Here is an 18,176-nt window from a genome sequence, read left to right on the forward strand (position 1 = left end):
TCCCGAATGTTGCCCCAAATTTCAATGTTGATTCACTTACAAAGACCAAAAAATTATTCATTTATTCGGTTTGGTATACATGCTCGAACTTATGCTCATATATATATATATCTCAAATGGATCCTAGGTATATAAGTACATACATATGTATAAATATGAGTTGTGTCAATTGCCACTAAATTTGTAGGGGGTTTTGTCTTGAACGCGCGCTTGTGTCACAGGCATAACAAGTATAAATGTTTGTGTATATCTTCTCCATATACATATATATATATGTATCAATATCTCTCTCTTGTACCTCTTTTGCATTGTATGTACATCATACGTCCATTGTATAGTTCTCTAAAATGAGGGTCGCGGGAATCAGCTTCGCATTCCACACAATATCGTGGACCCCAGGGGGGGCAGTTCGCACTTCACTCCTTTCCGTGCATCGATTGGATGTACCTTCGAAGCGAGTGTGTGTGTGTGTGCTGGTTCACCCATACACATATGCATACATATATGCATTCTATTAACTGTATATAACCTGAGCTAGTCTAAACATTCTTTAACTATGGTCCGCTGGCACAGTGCTGCCATTTATATGGAAAATTATATATGCAAAGCCAAAACGGAAAGCCCTACAAGTGCTGAGGATTTGCTCTCCTTCGACTGAGATATACACACATCGAGCGATCGATCGATGGATACAACAACAGGCAAACCCAATTTAAACTTTAAACTTATTCTAGCCCTAGAGCCTACCGCCGACTCCTGCCCGAACAACACTCAGTCCGGCGATAGGAGTTGTGGCGTCAAGTCGCCACTGCACTCCTCTTCTCATTGACGCGCCGCTCGCTCGGTCTCCATCAGGCATTCGCGCACCAAAATGCGTGCATGGACAATGCCCCGCTTCAGGCGCTCCGTCGAGCTGCGCGACCCTGTGTATGTTGGCCTTATGTCGCGTCCCATTTCCTCGATGACGGCCAGCAGCTGGGCGTATTTGGTCAGGCCATTGCCGGTGCTCAGGCTGCCCACTGTCGGCAGGTTGGCTGTGGATGTGAGGGGTGTGGTTATGTTTGCCGATGTCTGGGTGGTCACCACCACCGGCGATGTGGACGGGGGCGGGTACTTAAGCTGTGACTGCGTCAGATTCAGACCCAGATTGTTACCATTGCTGTTGCCCGAGTTGCGGGCCCCATTGGTGGCTGCCGCAATGTTGGCCAGCGAGAGGGCCGCTGCGGCGGCAGCTGCCGGCGTGGCCGTGGTGTTGGATTGCTGCTGCAGCAGAGCCAGCTGCGCCTGCAGGAACTGCGGTGAGTATTGCAAGGCGGCAACAGCGGCTGCCGCAGCAGCATTGGCTGCCGCCGAGTTCTGTTTGCTGGATGCACTGTAGTCGCCGGAACGGTCGCGCTTGTTGCTGTTGGCGTTGCCGCTGCTGGTGGAATAGTCCGTGGCACCCATGCCGCCCATGCTGCTGTTGCCGGCCGAGCCGCTGTGGCCGGAGCTGCCACGCGAATGATGGATGGCAGATATTTGGATTTGGGGCTGCTGCTCGCGCTGTTCACGCTGCTGCTGGTAGTTGTAAAAGTTTTGCACTTGCGAGCGTGGTATTGGTGTCACTGTGACGTCACTCAGCTTGGATTCGACAGCCTGTATGTCCATGATGTCCATGCTGATGCGTGGGCTGCACACCAGTCGGATCGTTATTAGATTTCCGGATAGAGGTGCGGGGCATGCTTACCGAGTGTTCTTTGGAAGTTTGCAAACGCTTCTCTGGTGTCTCTGTCCAATTTTCGTTGCAACAATTTACGCTTTCCTTTCTACGCACAAACAAATCTATTGCAACCACCACAAACATGCACGCACACTCACACACACTCACACACACTCACACGCACACAGGAACACTCACTTCGTACACAGAGAGCAGTTACAGTGTTGTCAGTGTGGGCAGATGTAAATACCGCAGGGAGACTGTAAAAAATACCAAAGCATACTAAACTTTATGGTTTTTAAAGTATGAATTCATATTTTTTTATATTCCCTGATTATTATATGCGCCTGAAACTCATTTTCAAATGATTAGTATATCACTTTATCACTTTTCAACAACATTTTTGGAAAACAGCTGGCAGCGACAGTGCTGCAAGGTGTCTAAAAATTAAATAATTCAACGTCAATAAAAAGTGCTCAGTTGGAAATAGCCATTCACATTTTTCTGCCGAAAAATTGAAATTCAGACAATAGGAATTACATATATTTGGACAAAAGTTAATGCTTTCGTTGATACCTTATTGCAGCTGCAATTCAAATTTAACGTGTGCTTTCCAGCACTACTCCAGCCAAATAAGTGCTGCACAACGCGGTGCCATCGTCATGACAGTGTGGCGAAAAACAATGGCGAAGAAACTGTGAAACTATAAAACTCTTGTAGTTGACATCTGGTCGATTTTATACAAATTGTGCACACGCAGTTAACTATTTATTTTGTTGTGATTGGTCATATTAAACCAAATAGACGTTTTAGGGCAATTAAAGTGTTTCAGACCACAAACAAGGTGAGCGTAAACAGCAGATTGCAAAAAATTCAATTACATTTCCGCGACTCCGTCTGTCCGATGCATTTGTGAGTGTGTGTGTGTGAGCCGTTTGTGTGGGAGCCCGTGTATGACGTAAAACGATAACGTAACGCCGTGCGTTTGTATGCTGCGCTTGCATATAATTAACACCGCCAAGCATTGATTAGTTGCCTTGCAATCGGCGTTAGTTTCTTCTTATTTTTGGCAGACTTGGCTGCCGCATATGCATATGAGTGTGTCGCTATGTGCCGCATAGGCGAGCAGTGTTGCACAGTGCCACAAGCGATGCATGCAAAATGGGCGCACAACCAAAAAATAATCACAATTGGCCAGGGTCCTCTTCCAGGGCCAACACCAGATCCCCCAAAGATCCCCAGGCCCAACTGAATGTGTGCTTCTGTGTGGCGACTCCACCTTCCGCTCCTTTCCCATTTGCATTTGCATGTGTGCAGACTTTGTTATTCGTTGCCAGACGCGACCAAAGCGACAGTTGGCATTTGAAATTCGCTGTGAGCACACACACACAGACGCAACCAGATATACATATATGCATGGGAACACGACACACAACACAGATGCGTTCACCGAAACAGACGCTGTCGGCGACCTCGACATAGAAGAAGCAGAAAGCATTAAAAAAAATTTAAAACACTCATTACTGACTCTCTGCTGCCTGTTGGTCGTAAAATAGTGCAAGCCAGAAATTCACTAATATTAATATAAAAAAATTCACCCGTGTAACATTTCTTCTCAATCAGAATACATTTTGGAAATCCGCTACAGTGGGACAACTGTGGCCCAAATTATTGGATTCGCAAGCGGAATCGGAATCGCAGCGCTGACCGGAGCTGAGCTGAGCTGAGCTGACGAGGCAAACTCGATAGATAGGCAAAAAGTGATATTGGGTATTTGTTTACACCAAGTGATAGCCATTTGTGGAACGGAACGGAAAGGAGTAAAGTGATCTGATCGAAATGGATATGATTACCATTGGACAGAGCGTTAAAATCAAACGCACTGATGGGCGCGTACATGCGGCCGTCGTGGCGATGATCAATGCGTCCGGCAAGTGCATAACAGTCGAGTGGTACGAGCGCGGCGAAACCAAAGGCAAGGAGGTGGAACTAGAGGCCATACTCACACTGAATCCCGAACTGACGCAGGAGGCTGTCGAGCAGCATGCGGCCCCGGAGCCAAAGAAGCAGGCCACTGCCCCAGTGAATCTGGCCCGCAATCCCACACAATCGAATATCTCTGGCAACCTCACCAGTCGCATGACCATGGTCGGCAATCAACTGAACAAGATACACGAGACGCACCCGACCATCAGCTCGGGCAATGCGAATTCGAATGCCACCACGGGCGGCACCACTGCAGCGTCGACCAATTCGGGGCTGCAGCGTCCACGATTCACACCGGCCACCGGTAGACAGCAGCAGACACGCAGTGCCACGGCGCCCATCACAGCGTCCGCCCAAGTGGCCGCTGGTGCGCAGGCCAGCCAATCCACAACCAATACAGTGGTCAACAATAGCACACAGAGCAGCATTGGCGGTGGTGCAGGCGGTGTCGCTGGAGGTGCGCGTCGTTCGCACGCCCTCAAGGAGGTGGAGCGTCTGAAGGAGAACCGCGAGAAGCGTCGGGCACGCCAGGCCGAGCTGAAGGAGGAGCAAAAGGCACTGCAGAACCAGGACCCCGGCAATCCCAACTGGGAGCTAGCGAATATGATACGCGAATATCAGAATACGTTGGAGTTTATACCTCTGCTCGATGGTCAGGCGGTGGACGATCACCAGATCACGGTCTGTGTGCGCAAGCGTCCACCCAGCCGAAAGGAGCTCAATCGCCGTGAGGTCGATGTCATATCGGTGCCCCGCAAGGACTTGATGATTGTCCATGAGCCGCGCACCAAGGTCGATCTCACCAAGTTCCTTGAACATCACAAATTTCGCTTTGACTACGCTTTCAACGAATCGTGCGACAATGCCATGGTGTACAAGTGAGTATTGAAACAGCAACCGAAAGTAGTCGAGCACATACATACATACATATGTATGTATGTTTATCAAGTAGCAAACTCGATTTCAGGCATAACCATATATGTAGACCATCCATCTATCCTCAACCTCTCATGCTGGTATGGCATGCCGCACTATTTTTGTCGGTTGCCAGGCTATACACTGCTTCTGGCATATAAAAAAGCTACAGAAACTGCCCCAGTAGGACTTCCATTGAATAGTTATTCGAAGAAATGCAACACTTTTGATTTATTGCAGTTGAAAATATAAATTTCCTATTGGTTTGCCCCCCGTACGCTGTTGCATCCAACAGCTGTTATTGCTGCACATCTCTAGCAGACACGGTCCATCCCTAACAAAGCGACTCATTCGAGTGCATACAAACAAACTAACTAACACACACACAGACGAACATAAAGAAAGAGAGAGAGAGAGGCAGCCGAAAGCGGTTGCTCCCGAAATAGCCAAGTTTTGTTTGGTTTGTTTTTGGTTGTGTTGTTTTTGTTGTTTTTCCAATGATTTGAAGCTTATGACTAATTTCACACAAGCTCCGGCTATCTCCCTCTGACACTTGCAATGCCTATATCGGCCACACTCCATTGCCGCCATTCCATTCATTCATGGGTCTGCCTGTTTTCTGAACTCTGCCGACGCCGCTCGCCGCTTGATTTGATTTATGCTTGAGTTTTGAACTCTCTAAATTGTATTTAGCGCCTCTTTCGAAAAGTAACCGCCATTTCGCGTCCATTAAAAATTGTTTACCTTTTGTTGTAGCTTCAATTGAGTTTAAGAAGCTCTCCCCCTCTCCCCATCTTTCTCTCTCTCTTTTCTTCACGGCGCATGAGTCAATGGCTGCCGTAGGAGATGGGTGCTGGGTGCGTCACGTTACGCCAGGCGCTAACGTAAAGCGTTAAACCTTCGTTATACCTCCCACCGATGATGCATAATATTTCAGTTGAAATGGCATGGAATTTCCCTACGAAAATGCGTCTGACTGTTATAATTATTGTGATTAGTTGAGGCCTTAAAATAGATGGCACGATTCATTCACATTTAACTTCAGCAACTATGATACATGCTCTGATTTTCTGTGATCCTCATTTTCCCCCCGCCCCTTTCAGATACACAGCGAAGCCGCTGGTGAAGACTATTTTTGAGGGAGGAATGGCGACATGCTTTGCCTATGGCCAGACTGGATCTGGCAAGACCCACACCATGGGCGGGGAGTTTACTGGAAAAATACAGGACTGCAAGAACGGCATCTATGCCATGGCCGCCAAGGATGTGTTCGCGACACTCAATACACCGCGTTATCGCACCATGAATCTAGTCGTTTCGGCCTCGTTCTTTGAGATTTACAGTGGCAAGGTAAGAATCTTAACAAATCCCACACCCCACCCGGTCAGAGCCCCATTGCTAATGCTTCTGCTCGAACAGGTATTCGATCTGCTGGCTGATAAGCAGAAGCTGCGCGTGCTGGAGGACGGCAACCAGCAGGTGCAGGTGGTCGGACTCACCGAGAAGGTGGTGGACAGCGTTGAGGAGGTGCTAAAGATCATCCAGCTGGGCAATTTGGCACGCACCTCGGGGCAGACATCGGCCAATGCGAACTCATCGCGATCGCACGCCGTCTTCCAAATTGTCTTGCGTCCAATAGGCACCACAAAGATCCATGGCAAGTTCTCGTTCATTGATTTGGCGGGCAATGAGCGGGGTGTGGACACCTCGTCGGCCGATCGCCAGACACGCATGGAGGGAGCGGAGATCAATAAGTCGCTGCTGGCACTCAAAGAGTGCATCCGGGCATTGGGCAAACAGTCGGCCCACTTGCCGTTCCGTGTCTCGAAGCTCACGCAGGTGCTGCGCGACTCGTTCATTGGAGAGAAGAGCAAGACTTGCATGATAGCCATGATCTCGCCGTGCATCAATTCCTGTGAGCACACGCTCAACACGCTGCGCTATGCGGACCGTGTCAAGGAGCTGGTGGCCCCCAATGTCCAGGAGATGGGACCCTGTGGCGATGGCAATGATCCCATGGATGACAATGATATCGAAATCATGGACGATGACGATGAGGAGGAGCAGGAGAATAATCCGGTGCGCAAGCCAGACATCCGTTCACACAATCAGCGCAATGTTCCCATATCTGCGGGCATTCATAACAATAATAACAACAACAACAAGAATGGGAATGCCGGCAACACGGATCTGGCACTACTAAGTTCGCTGAGCGTGAGTATTTTCTACTATTTTACACAATTAAGACATTCGATTCGCTTAGGGGAAATTTGTACCAGATCAAACTCTGGTAGCACTGGTAGAGGGCAAACAAATATTTGTATTTTCCAGCACTCAGGGTGCCCTTGACTTTGACTTTAGCTCTAGCTCTGTCACATGTGACAACAAAACAAACAATGTTCTCGCCCAGCAAGATCACCACAAATGGCAACACAGAAGCAAACACTAAGTTGGACTTTTCGTGGCACAAGCGACCAGTCGACGAGTACGGTCGAAAGTTATTTGCAATGCGCAGATACAGCATGTACGCACACGTGCAAGAGGCACTGCCGCATATGGCCAGAGTAGCGGTAAATTCAGTGTTGAAAAAGTCTGAAGTGGCCAAAAAGCCTAAGAAGTTCGTTTCCTCTCTGGTAAATCGTTCATCGGCTTACGCTGCAAGCCAGCCAAAAAAGAAGAAAAAGAAGCAGCAGGAAATATGCAAGAATGAGGATATGCTGCTGGTTAAGCAGCCGAGTCGCAAGGATGATCCAAATGTCATTGCATTGGCCGCGCTGATACCGCGTGTGCGTGAGGAGCTTTATAGGAAATTTGGTGAAGTGCCCAAGCTGCTACGCAGCAAGACTCGCATTATTTTCAAACTGCGCGATTGTGGCTTCAACGGGGTGCTGTTCGATTACGCTAGTCTCCTGCCCCACATCAGTTTGGATGAGGCGGAGACGAAGGATGAGAGCACCCGCTAAGCCATCGCCCCCACATACACAAATGCACATCCAAATTTGATTTGTTTATCTTAAGCCCACACCCACAAAAGTAATATAAAAATGCATGGGAAACGCTTTCTAATTATAATTTGTACTCATTTTGGCAGGAACACGAAATGTCACAGGAGCTGATCACACAGCACGAGGCCATTGAGGATTTGCAGCAAACTGAGGAAATGGTTGTGGAATTCCATCGATCGGTGAATGCCACACTGGAGACCTTCCTGGGCGAATCGAAGACGCTGTATACTCAAACAAATTATGTGAACTATGATCAGGAGGACTATTGCAAGCGCGGTGAATTGATGTTTTCCCAACTGATGGATATTGCCACCCAGTGCCGTGACATGATGTCTGAATATCGCCTTAAGTTGGCCAAAGAAGAGATGCTCTCCTGTAAATATAGTCCAAACAGCCAGCGCTAGAACCTTTTGACTAGCAATAACCTCCCCCTCCCTTCCACACGATCCACATTTACACCATCACCACCACCACCACCGCCCCACTACTAACAAATTTCCGGCAACATTTTTAAATTGTTTTCATCACGTCACATCAATGTGACCCCCCCGAATTTTTGTCAAGAATCACACGAATGGCATAACGCCTCCCCAGTCCAGGTCCCTTACCCTTTAACCCTTTCTCTGCCCGAAAGAAAATGTGATTGGAGAAGGCAGACTCTACTCCAAAAACAAACGTTGCAAGAAACACAGAACAGAACTGAAGGCTGCTGCGGATGAGGTCAAATGTGTTCCGCCTGCGCAAGGGAAAGGGCGTGGAGGACACACGCCACACACACACAGACGCACAGATGTGCACCCACTCGCAGAATCAATTGTTGGTTATTACACTTTTGTTTTGTGCGGCAGTTCATTGTGTAGCGTTTAGCTTTAAATAAAATGTCCCTATATTGTTAAAGAAGTTCATGAATTCATTATTTGTACCCTGCAAAAGGAGACGGCGTCTCGTCTCGTCTCGTTCCAACTCATTCGCTCATCCCAACCATTCAGCCGTCACGTTTCGCTCTCTCAACTCACTAACCGCCATTCTCTTTTAAGCGGCTTTGCTCTCTCCTGAGATGAGAGCAGTACCGGCATTCTTACTAAGCTTTACCGTTCATTCAATTGATGTTGACGTTGAATGGAGGCGAAAGATGAGAGATTCTGAAAGCGGTTGACAGTTTAACAGTTAATTATTCCCGAACAGTAAAACCACACAATACACACCCAACCAAGCACACACACACACACACACACACACACACCACAACACCAAGAACGATTTAATAAGCAAGAAATTGTCTGTTTGGTTCTCATTGATTTTATGCGATACTTTTATAAATGAAAGAAAAAGACATTTACATACTATAACTAAAAACTTACTATTATGAGATTCCATTTACATTATAAATTAATTACCTGATAAAGAACTCTACATAGTTTTTTTTTGTGTTCTTTTTGATTGATTGGAGAGTCCTGTCCTCTCCGTAGCGCCGCGGCACAAATCAATGACATTTAACTATTATGGATTAGTTGCGTATAGTATTTGTAATTATTTAAAGGCCACAAAAACTGTATTTAATTTGTATTAATTTATTGTGAGTACTACCTACCACTCAAACTACTACTACTACTACGACAGCACCAATACCAATCTACCAGCGTATTCCCACTCCCATTCACCCTAACCTTAATGATATTTATCCTTTTTTTATATTTACTATGAATTACTATATATTCATTTTGTTTTCAAACTGATTTATATTCTTTGCCTGAGAAATATTTAGACTATGTTTAATTTTCCATTTACCCGCTGTCCTCATTTCTGGTATGAGTAATTTATATTATTATTATCATTTTTTTTTGTATGTGCGTGTGAAAAGAATTTAAAATGCACTTGATCGCGTGGCTCATTTGATTTTTGAGAAATTTGAATTTGCATTTCATTTTGTACTAATATTTATTGCGTATGTTTAACTAATTTTACACGACACGACTAAAAAGGATAACGAATGACGGGAAAAAAACAAAAGAAACAGGAACATAACCAAACCACAGAGTTACAGGCACTGCCTGCACTGCTTACTTGTAGGCAAACAAACAAAAAGCAAATCAACACGAATGAAACACACAAAGCAAAAACACCGTAGCCTTAAATACGCGAAACGGCACTTTAAGCAAGAGAAAAACAAAACAAAAACATCAGAAATGAAAAAAGTAACGAAACAAAACGAATAATGAACAACAAACATACTCACTTCACGTGCGCTTGCTCCCAAAGGTTTTATATACAATTTAAACAAAACCTTTTATATAAAGTTGTTTTTTTTTTTTCATTATTATTATTATTAATGGCAATTTACTACAGAATTCCCCTTCAACTAGAGTCGAATGATGACAAATTCTTTTTGTAATTCACCAAATGCGAGTTTTTAAAACATTGTTAATACAAATTAAACAAAGGAAACTGAATAATGAGTGCTTCGATATTATGCAGTATAAATAAAATAATAAAGAAATGTGTTAGGAATGGAATGAACTCTAATAATGTATTATTAAATATAAATTATAATTTATATTGTAATAGAAGCGAAGAGACACAAAAACTAAATTTAACATTAAAGATGTGTAAAAACCAAAAAGTAAACTTTTTTGTGTATTTTGGCGGCCGGCTGGCATGGGGCTCATCTCGATTTTGCCAGCATCTACGCACACACACGCATTGCAGGCGTCTACAGCAAGTAACGGTTTAACAAACACACACCTAGCTGAAAGCAACAAGTGCCCAAATAACCAGCAACGTTCAAGTATGACGAAGCATTCCGAACACACTTTCGCTTAATGATGCTCAGGGGAAAGAGGATTTCATCCGATTAGAGATGATTTCAACAGAACTCTCTCTAAAGAGTGAATGTTCTTGGTGGTGAAATGGGTTAAAAGTATATGTTTGAAATTATAGAAGGTCCGGACTAGACTCTATTGCATTTCTCTATCCATTTATTCAAAATTAAACGTCGATAATTTTCAAATTACGATTTCTCATGGTGACTATGCGGTGGATTTTACCTTGCATGCGTTTTATTTTCTAAGCCGTTTTTCCTATTGTCCATACCCTGCTTTTTTGAGCCATTCCCCAGCGGGACATTTTAAAAGCTTGTTTTAAAAGAAGTATTGATGGGACATTTAAGGAAAAAATCGATTTCTTAGCTTCCTTCATGATTAGGAAAAAGCGGATTAATAAAATGTTTGTGTAAAATAATCTAATTCGTTTATATCAGCGTGTTATATTAACATTTTGGCACATACAAAAGAAAATAGGGTGCATAAAATGTCCATACCCTCAAATTTGTTGACACATGTAGCTAGTATGTAGTTACTTTGTAAGAAACGGGAAATGTTTTTTTCGGACTTCTTTGCTTGTGCATTATTTTACCCATAATCAACTAAATGGAGTCTTTCCAATAATTTAGAATGTATCGGATTATCATCAATCGGATAAAAGAACAGTTTTAGGGCTGGGAGTGCTAACCGGCTGGTAATATTAAGCAGAACATCAAATCGAGGAAAATGTTATAGGATATACGGTATATTTGCGGTATATTTTAAAATGAAAAGGTATATTTCGGAGTGTCGGGCGGTATATCTCGTTATCGATAAGTCCGCGTTCACATTGAGCTGGAGCGATTAAATACAAAAAAAAAAACGTGAACGTAGGCGTAAACATGGCAACAATTTTTTTCTCTGAGCCCGAATTGGTTATTGGCCACGGCCGTAAGGTGCTTTTCCTGAATCCGGGCGACTTGCAAATCTTCAAGGAAATCGAATTACCACCGGATTTAACCACGTGCGGATTAAAATTGGCCGAGCCAGTCCCCGTGCCTGGCCCAGGGCCGAGGCCGAGCCACCCGGCCAGCAGCTCAAAGCAACAGCCTGCAGCCTTGAAGGAAGCAACAGGATCTGTCAAGGTCGAGGTATCGATACAAAATGTGACCTACTCTCCAGATCGCCAACTGTTGGCCCTAACCACAGTTGGCCAAAAGGCAGTGCTGCTCTACAAGAGTCGACCCGAGAACGCCCAGCTCCTCTCTATACGCCCACTCACTCGCGCATCGAGCGCCCTCAGGTTCTGCAGCGACGGCAGCTCCGTTCTGGTCACCGACAAGACTGGCGACTGCTACCAGTACGACTGTGTCGAGGTGGATGCCCCGCCACGCTTGCTGCTGGGCCACTTGAGCATTGTCTACGACATCCTGTGGTCGGAGGACCAGCAGTACATAATCACATGTGACCGCGACGACAAGATACGGGTCACCAACTATCCGGCAACATTCGACATACACAGCTACTGCTTGGGCCACAAGGAGTTCGTGTCCGGCCTGGCCATGCTCACGGAGCAGCACATCATCTCGGCGTCGGGGGACAAGACGTTGCGTGTCTGGAACTACACTAGCGGCAAGGAGCTGCTGCTCCACGAGCTTCCCGCTCCAGCTGTCCGCATGCTGGTGCGACAACTGGAGCCCGAAAAGGCATACGAGGTGGCCGTGCTCCTCTACGACCATGTCGATGCGATTGGCGTGTATCGGCTGGAGCAGACAACCAAAGAGAGCTGGAGCATCACCGCCACCCAGATGGTGCGTGCCGAGGCTGGCAACTGGCACATATGCAACTTCGCATTGACCGACAATCGGATCTATGTGACTGGCGCTGAGAACGATCGTCTAACGTTGCGGGTGTACGATAGCAGAAATGGCGAGACGGCCACTGGCCTGCCCGATGGCTGGCTGAAGATGGTCCTAGACAATCTGGATGTGGACGCATTCATGCCCGAGGACTTGTCCGTTTGGTTTAAGAAACGATTCGACAACGTCAGCGACTACTTGGAGCGCAAGAAGCGTCGCATCGAGGAGCAGAAGCAGCAAAAATGTGGATAATTTACATGCGTTCTATCTTTACATAGCATTTAATTAGTTTATCGGACAAAAGGAACGGACTATGTTTGACAAATCTGTTACATGAACATATTATATTATATACAGATATATATATATAAATATTTATGTGTTTAGATGTGTGTAATTTAATCTTTATTAAAGGATCATTTGATGCCATTAGACTGGCTTATAATCTAACTTGCTCTCCAGCTTCTTGTTCTCCGACACCTTGCGCACAGCCTTCATGAAGTCCTCCTGGATGACATACTCGCGCTCAGCCCTGTCGCACAATAACAGAAACAATAATTAGATAATAGACAATAATTAATTGGGGCGGGCACTCACCTGATGGCAAAGAGACCAGCCTCAGTGCACACATTACGCAAATCGGCGCCATTAAAGTTGTCCGACAGCTTGACAATCGCTTCATAGTCGATCTCCCCGTGCTTGGCGATTGTCAGCGCATGAATCTTGAGAATCTCCAGACTGTAAATGGAACACAGACATCAGCATAGAGTGGAGAGTGGAATAGCGCGCAAAAACCAACTTACCGTGCCTGCTCGTTGGGCAGTGGAATTTCGATTTTACGATCCAAGCGGCCGGGACGCAGCAGAGCTGGATCGAGGGTGTCTGGGCGATTTGTGGCCATAATCATTTTCACCTGGCCCAGGGAGTCGAAGCCGTCCATTTGGTTGAGCAGCTCCATCAGGGTGCGCTGAATCTCGCGATCTGCGGACGTGCCCTCGGAGAAGCGACGCCCGCCAATGGCATCGATCTCGTCCATGAATATGATGCAGGGCTGATGATCGCGGGCATAGTTGAACATCTCACGAATGAGGCGAGCACTCTCGCCGATGTACTTGTCGACAATGGCCGAGGAGACGACCTTCAGGAAGTTGGCATCCAGCTGGGAGGCAACGGCACGGGCCAGCAGGGTTTTGCCCGTGCCAGGCGGCCCATAGAGCAGACAACCCTTGGGCGGAGTGATGCCGACACGCAAGAACAGCTCCGGATTGAGCAGTGGCAGCTCAATCACCTCGCGCAACTCACGAATCTGCTCGGTGAGGCCACCGATGGCCGAATATGTTACATCTCCGGGATCCTCGTGGGACATATTGTACACCAGGGGATCCACTTCGCGCGGCAGGTAACGCATTATGGTCAAGGTGGTCATGTCCAGTGCCACGCGAGTGCCAGACTTTAGCTTTGCCTTGTCCAGCTGGCGACGGCAGCCGACCACATAGCGCGGCCCATTGGTCGCCTTCACAATGACTGAAAATGGGTAAGAGCAGAAGAGCAATGATGAACCATTCGAACACTTTCAAGTTTGTGCCCAGAAATATTACATTTATCTTCGGTTAGCTGCTTGAGGACTTCACCCACGATTTGTCCCACACTCTGCAGCGCCTTGAGATCATTCTCCGACTTGTCATACAGTTTGGTTAGTTCCTTGATCTCATCACGTTCTGCAACAGAGGTGAGGGAATGTGTTAATGCTTGCCGTGCTGTCGGAATTGGCAAAACTTCGGACATTACTTTCTTTGAGACGCCCTTCGATCTCCTTGTGCTCCAGCAGCTTCTTTCTGTAGTCGGACAGTGCTTTAACCCGCATATTGTCGGGCACTGGTGTGGCAGTCACAGTCATTTCGCTTGCAAATTATTTATACGCGTTTCAAGAAAAAAGTTTTACAAAATTCGTTTGGTAAATGCCGTGAATCTGCAGTTTTTGGCTGCAATCAGTGTGACCGAGCAATTAACAATCAAATATACCGTCAGACCCTCCAAATTATACCATCTTATTTCAAAAATATACCGTAATTATACCGATGTCTTAAATCATTTTCCTCGATGCTGATGTTTTACTTGATATTACTAGCTTGCAAAGACTTTTAACACGAAAACTTTTGTAAAGCTTTGCGAGAGAACATTTCATGCTAATGCCATCGATGAGTTTGCAAGCCTAGACCATAATTGATCATCGATAGCCATCGATGGAACTGGTTCAATTAAATTGTTCAGTGGAATACCCTCTTTAAAAATGATTTTTGTTTTTTACTTTGTTTTTATTTTATTTTGCGATATTGGTTGTTATATATTATGGAATTGCAATGCGTTCATGCTCTCATCAGAAAGATTTTTGTAGTCATCCTCGATGTGGAGAATTCTGCGCATTTCCTCGGGTGTTTTGCCTCGAATCATGTATGCCACGGTCTTGCAAGTCACATCGTGTAGACTCTCGATGTCCAGATAGTTGGCGGCCTTTATTAGACTAAAGAGCGCAACATGGTTCTGGCTGACGAAAGTTTGTCGCCATCGGTGTATATCTTTTTCACTCGCATCCGGCTTGAAATGGAATTCTGCCCACTCTATCACCATTGTCAAAATATCTGAATTTATATTCTCCAACGGCAGTGCGGCATCCTCCCAGTCGTCCAAAAACCTTTTTATTGTTCCTGAGCATCTCGTGATGATGTCGAAGTCAACTTCCATCGTTTTACCATCAGACGACTGCAGCTTTACAATTGACATGTTGTTTGTTTTAGAGCTTCTTTTTGTTTTCAGATAAAGTAGTTTTGTTGTGATCCGGTTAGATTCAGAGGGAATAGAATATCGAATACAGTATATATACAGCATTTGGAGCAGTACAGAACCTGGTCACACTGGAGCAAAATGTCGTTGAAATGTCAATTATTTGGGCAAAATCTGCGCCGATTTCGCTTGGTTACATTTGATGTAACGGACACGCTGCTGAAACTTGAAGATCCTTTGAAGCAATACCAAAAGACGGCAGCCGAATGCGGAGTGACTGGCCTCAACAGGCAGCAGCTGGAGCGCTGCTTTCGCCAACAGTTCAAAATCATGAGCCAAAAATATCCAAATTTTGGTCGCAGCTCACCAAATCTCGACTGGCAATCGTGGTGGCTGCAGCTGGTGGCGGGTACGTTTAGCTGCGTGGATGCCAGCCTGCCGGCCGACAAGCTGGCCACGATAGGGCAACAGCTCGTTAGGGTTTTCCGCACCAGCGCCTGTTGGCGGCATGTCGAGGGAGCAACCGAATTGGTTCAGCGCGTTCGCGATTCTGGCAAATGTGTGGGCATCATATCCAACTTTGATCCATCCCTACCACAAGTACTCCAGGCCATGGGCTTTGCAGGCAAATTCGACTTCGTTCTGACCTCCTACGAGGCTGGCGTTATGAAACCCGACGCGCGCATCTTTAACATCCCACTGGAGCGTTTGCAAATAGCGCCGGACCAGGCCCTGCACATTGGCAACAAGTACGACATGGACTATGCCGGTGCCCGCAACAGTGGCTGGAGCGGATTGCTCGTGCACCCGATGGAGGCAGACAACCAAAACGAGGCCAAACACTCATACGCCAACCTGGCCACACTGCTGAACGCACTCGAAACCCAAGAGATTGTCTGGTGATTCTTTCATTTCTTTTCTTTGTGTACAAAACATATGAAACGAAACGCAACGAAACAAATATACATACTTATATTTATATATATTATCTTAAAATGCCTAATCTTAACATAAGACGCGGATACTTAGTCAAGGCTTTGCTCTAATCTGCACTTGGTGTGGATGCAAATAAATTCAGACTCATCTTACATGCCTAGCCTTAGGATGCCGTTTAAGCTATTACCTGATGTCTTATCGAATATCTCTTGTCAATATATGTACACATAAACGGGGTCGTAAATACTATTTCAAACAGATTAAAACACTAATTTGTGAACCGAAATCGATATTCTAATTGTTCTTAGGGAATGCATTTGGTGGTCTCCTCTCCGCTCCTCTTCGCTCCTCTCCGCTCTCTTCTACGTCGACTTTGTTGCCTTGGCGGGCATCTGGGCCTTGGCTGCCTTCAGCTGTTCGAGATTGAATTGCTTGCGTATTTCCGTCGACACCTGACGAATGACCGCGTCAGTGTTGGCCTTTAGGTCCCGCTCGAGCACATCAATGTCCACGTCCTTGCTCTCCAGCCGCATCTGCATGTCCGAGTAGAAATCACAGAAGAGCACCGGCTCATCGGAGCCGTTTGGGGTGCGCGTACTGCAGTACTGGCCCCGACGATGCAGATCATCGTTGCTGGACTTTGAGTCGAGGAAGCGCCGGGCGCCCAGCGGCAGCTGCTGCTGCACGAGTCGCTCGTGGTTCTGGGATATGTGGAACTTGAGCTTCTTGAACTCCTTCACCTCGTTCTTCATGTACTTCACGTAGCTGTACATCTTGGAGGTCTTCTTGGTGAGATTCTCCAGGCAGCTGATGAAGTTGCGCACCTGCTGGGTGCGCGGCAGGGTGCTGGGATCGAGGCGTTCGGCCTCATCGAAGTGCTGCAGCGAACGATTGAAGTCATGCTTCATGGCCAGCGCTGAGGCGAGCACCACATGATTCTCCGCCACCTTGGGCGCATGCTCGACGGCAGCCGTCAGTATGAGATCGGCATCGATGAGCCGTCCCATGCGAAAGAGTATTGTGCCCAGGCTGAGCAGCGGTATGTCCTTGAAGATGGGCGGTGCCAGCAGTGTGGCCAGGCGGGCGCAGGGTAGAGCCTCCCGAGCATTGCCTCGCATCCTCCAGTAGTAGGAGCTGAGCGTGTGGAACTTCCACGACGCCGGATGATGCTGCAGCCCGTCAACGGCAAACCGACGCGTCAGTTCGACGGTAGCCGTCCCGATATTGGTGTCATGCTCCCGCTCCACGTACGCCGAGTCCATTACCTTGGGCTGAAAGCTTTCGAGATGGTCGTAGGTGGCCGGGCCAACACTCAGCTTGTGATAGTTGCTGCAGACGGGCTCCTGGGTGCGTTGCTTCGTCCCAGTGCCCGACTTGCCGTGCGGCTGATTCACGTCGCTCTGCTCCGGCAGATTGATGCGCTTCAGCTGATCGGGCGTGATCTTCAGGTAGGACATTCGCTTCTCCAGCATGTAGTAGTCCATCGCACACTTGGCCTGCTCGGCCAGGTCCTCCCCGAAGCGCATGGAGAAGCGCAAGTGCTCGACGATCTGTTCCCGCTTTCGCAACAGGTCCAGATACGAGCGCTCGACGTACTCATTGTAGCGTATCTGCTCCAGGAAGGCAATTAGGTTCTGCGGCTCGCGCATGTGAAAGGGCGAGTCCAGCTTTTGGGTAATTTCATCTTCCTTCAGCACCCAATGGTTGCTGGCCGAGCAGCTGAGGAGCACGTGCAGGCAGCCGAAGGCCACGGCGAGCTGACAGACACGCATATTACATTGGAGTGGGGTCCCACAAAGGGATTAACTATAATCAGCACACCGGTTAACAAGCAAACAGCACGGAGGAAAACACAAAAAACATTCTAAACAAATTTGGTAAATAAACTGCGGCGATAGTCAGCCATTCTCGCGGATGTACCGATACTGCGATGCGATATGCGATTCATCGATAACACTTAGGTAAACACTTACCTCTCATGATTTTACCTTTTTTGTTTGAATCTTATTTTTTAAACAAAGCAATTAATGAGTGTCCGGAATACTAAGCAATCTTGTGGAAAACTCAATCATCAATTGGAAACAATTATATGTTCATATCAAAATCAACGATCTACAAGTAGATTCGATTTCACAAACATTATTGTCTTCCGCGGTTTAACTCAAGTGTTCAACTGATTTAAGTGGGTTAAGTTCAA

General features: G+C 46.7%; 7 protein-coding genes across 10 annotated transcripts; 3 read left to right on the plus strand and 4 right to left on the minus strand.

The window, feature by feature from the left end:
- Positions 1–36: 36 nt before the first annotated feature.
- Positions 37–7,812, minus strand: LOC117903133 (homeotic protein ocelliless). Of its 4 annotated transcripts, XM_034814970.1 has the most exons (3): positions 1,727–1,885; positions 1,486–1,669; positions 37–1,452 (listed from the first exon to the last, which is right to left on the minus strand). In XM_034814970.1, exons 2-3 carry the CDS (start codon positions 1,654–1,656, stop codon positions 823–825), a joined length of 801 nt encoding a protein of 266 aa, XP_034670861.1. In that variant the 5' UTR covers positions 1,657–1,669; positions 1,727–1,885; the 3' UTR covers positions 37–822. The 4 variants fall into 4 exon arrangements, with proteins under 4 accessions (XP_034670861.1, XP_034670859.1, XP_034670857.1 ...); XM_034814968.1 differs by lacking the exon at positions 1,727–1,885 and adding an exon at positions 7,805–7,812 and having other exon boundaries at positions 37–1,669; XM_034814966.1 differs by having other exon boundaries at positions 37–1,669; positions 1,727–1,884.
- On the plus strand, positions 2,349–10,045 carry LOC117903110 (kinesin-like protein Klp10A). The gene is made up of 5 exons (XM_034814936.1): positions 2,349–2,543; positions 3,323–4,563; positions 5,704–5,950; positions 6,020–6,814; positions 7,692–10,045. Exons 2-5 carry the CDS (start codon positions 3,539–3,541, stop codon positions 8,007–8,009), a joined length of 2,385 nt encoding a protein of 794 aa, XP_034670827.1. The 5' UTR covers positions 2,349–2,543; positions 3,323–3,538; the 3' UTR covers positions 8,010–10,045.
- A 1,216-nt stretch (positions 10,046–11,261) lies between these two features.
- LOC117903124 (tRNA (guanine-N(7)-)-methyltransferase non-catalytic subunit wuho) lies at positions 11,262–12,712 on the plus strand. Its single transcript, XM_034814953.1, has one exon. The coding sequence runs from the start codon at positions 11,306–11,308 to the stop codon at positions 12,512–12,514; it is 1,209 nt and encodes a 402-aa protein (XP_034670844.1). The 5' UTR covers positions 11,262–11,305; the 3' UTR covers positions 12,515–12,712.
- On the minus strand, positions 12,645–14,260 carry LOC117903125 (26S proteasome regulatory subunit 10B). Its single transcript, XM_034814954.1, has 5 exons — positions 14,051–14,260; positions 13,861–13,980; positions 13,066–13,786; positions 12,860–13,000; positions 12,645–12,794 (listed from the first exon to the last, which is right to left on the minus strand). The coding sequence occupies exons 1-5, from the start codon at positions 14,157–14,159 to the stop codon at positions 12,692–12,694; spliced, it is 1,194 nt and encodes a 397-aa protein (XP_034670845.1). The 5' UTR covers positions 14,160–14,260; the 3' UTR covers positions 12,645–12,691.
- A 325-nt stretch (positions 14,261–14,585) lies between these two features.
- On the minus strand, positions 14,586–15,090 carry LOC117903142 (S-phase kinase-associated protein 1-like). The gene has a single exon (XM_034814980.1). It carries the CDS (start codon positions 15,041–15,043, stop codon positions 14,603–14,605), a length of 441 nt encoding a protein of 146 aa, XP_034670871.1. The 5' UTR covers positions 15,044–15,090; the 3' UTR covers positions 14,586–14,602.
- Positions 15,091–15,145: 55 nt separating this feature from the next.
- On the plus strand, positions 15,146–15,968 carry LOC117903136 (rhythmically expressed gene 2 protein). Its single transcript, XM_034814972.1, has one exon. The coding sequence runs from the start codon at positions 15,185–15,187 to the stop codon at positions 15,944–15,946; it is 762 nt and encodes a 253-aa protein (XP_034670863.1). The 5' UTR covers positions 15,146–15,184; the 3' UTR covers positions 15,947–15,968.
- A 31-nt stretch (positions 15,969–15,999) lies between these two features.
- LOC117903122 lies at positions 16,000–17,908 on the minus strand. Its single transcript, XM_034814948.1, has one exon. The coding sequence runs from the start codon at positions 17,749–17,751 to the stop codon at positions 16,342–16,344; it is 1,410 nt and encodes a 469-aa protein (XP_034670839.1). The 5' UTR covers positions 17,752–17,908; the 3' UTR covers positions 16,000–16,341.
- Positions 17,909–18,176: the final 268 nt, after the last annotated feature.

This window comes from Drosophila subobscura, chromosome A (genome assembly GCF_008121235.1).
Source record: "Drosophila subobscura isolate 14011-0131.10 chromosome A, UCBerk_Dsub_1.0, whole genome shotgun sequence".
In the NCBI taxonomy this organism is placed as follows: Eukaryota; Metazoa; Arthropoda; class Insecta; order Diptera; family Drosophilidae; genus Drosophila; species Drosophila subobscura.

Coding starts and splice junctions, on each gene's coding strand:
- LOC117903133 (XM_034814968.1), bottom strand. CDS start 1,656: ATGGACATCATGGACATACAGGCTGTCGAATCCAAGCTGAGTGACGTC.
- LOC117903110 (XM_034814936.1), top strand. CDS start 3,539: ATGGATATGATTACCATTGGACAGAGCGTTAAAATCAAACGCACTGAT. Junction 4,564..5,703: donor GACAATGCCATGGTGTACAA/GTGAGTATTGAA, acceptor CGCCCCTTTCAG/ATACACAGCGAAGCCGCTGG. Junction 6,815..7,691: donor CACTACTAAGTTCGCTGAGC/GTGAGTATTTTC, acceptor TCATTTTGGCAG/GAACACGAAATGTCACAGGA.
- LOC117903124 (XM_034814953.1), top strand. CDS start 11,306: ATGGCAACAATTTTTTTCTCTGAGCCCGAATTGGTTATTGGCCACGGC.
- LOC117903125 (XM_034814954.1), bottom strand. CDS start 14,159: ATGACTGTGACTGCCACACCAGTGCCCGACAATATGCGGGTTAAAGCA. Junction 13,981..14,050: donor CGAAGGGCGTCTCAAAGAAA/GTAATGTCCGAA, acceptor CCTCTGTTGCAG/AACGTGATGAGATCAAGGAA. Junction 13,001..13,065: donor CTGCCCAACGAGCAGGCACG/GTAAGTTGGTTT, acceptor TTCCATTTACAG/TCTGGAGATTCTCAAGATTC.
- LOC117903142 (XM_034814980.1), bottom strand. CDS start 15,043: ATGTCAATTGTAAAGCTGCAGTCGTCTGATGGTAAAACGATGGAAGTT.
- LOC117903136 (XM_034814972.1), top strand. CDS start 15,185: ATGTCGTTGAAATGTCAATTATTTGGGCAAAATCTGCGCCGATTTCGC.
- LOC117903122 (XM_034814948.1), bottom strand. CDS start 17,751: ATGCGTGTCTGTCAGCTCGCCGTGGCCTTCGGCTGCCTGCACGTGCTC.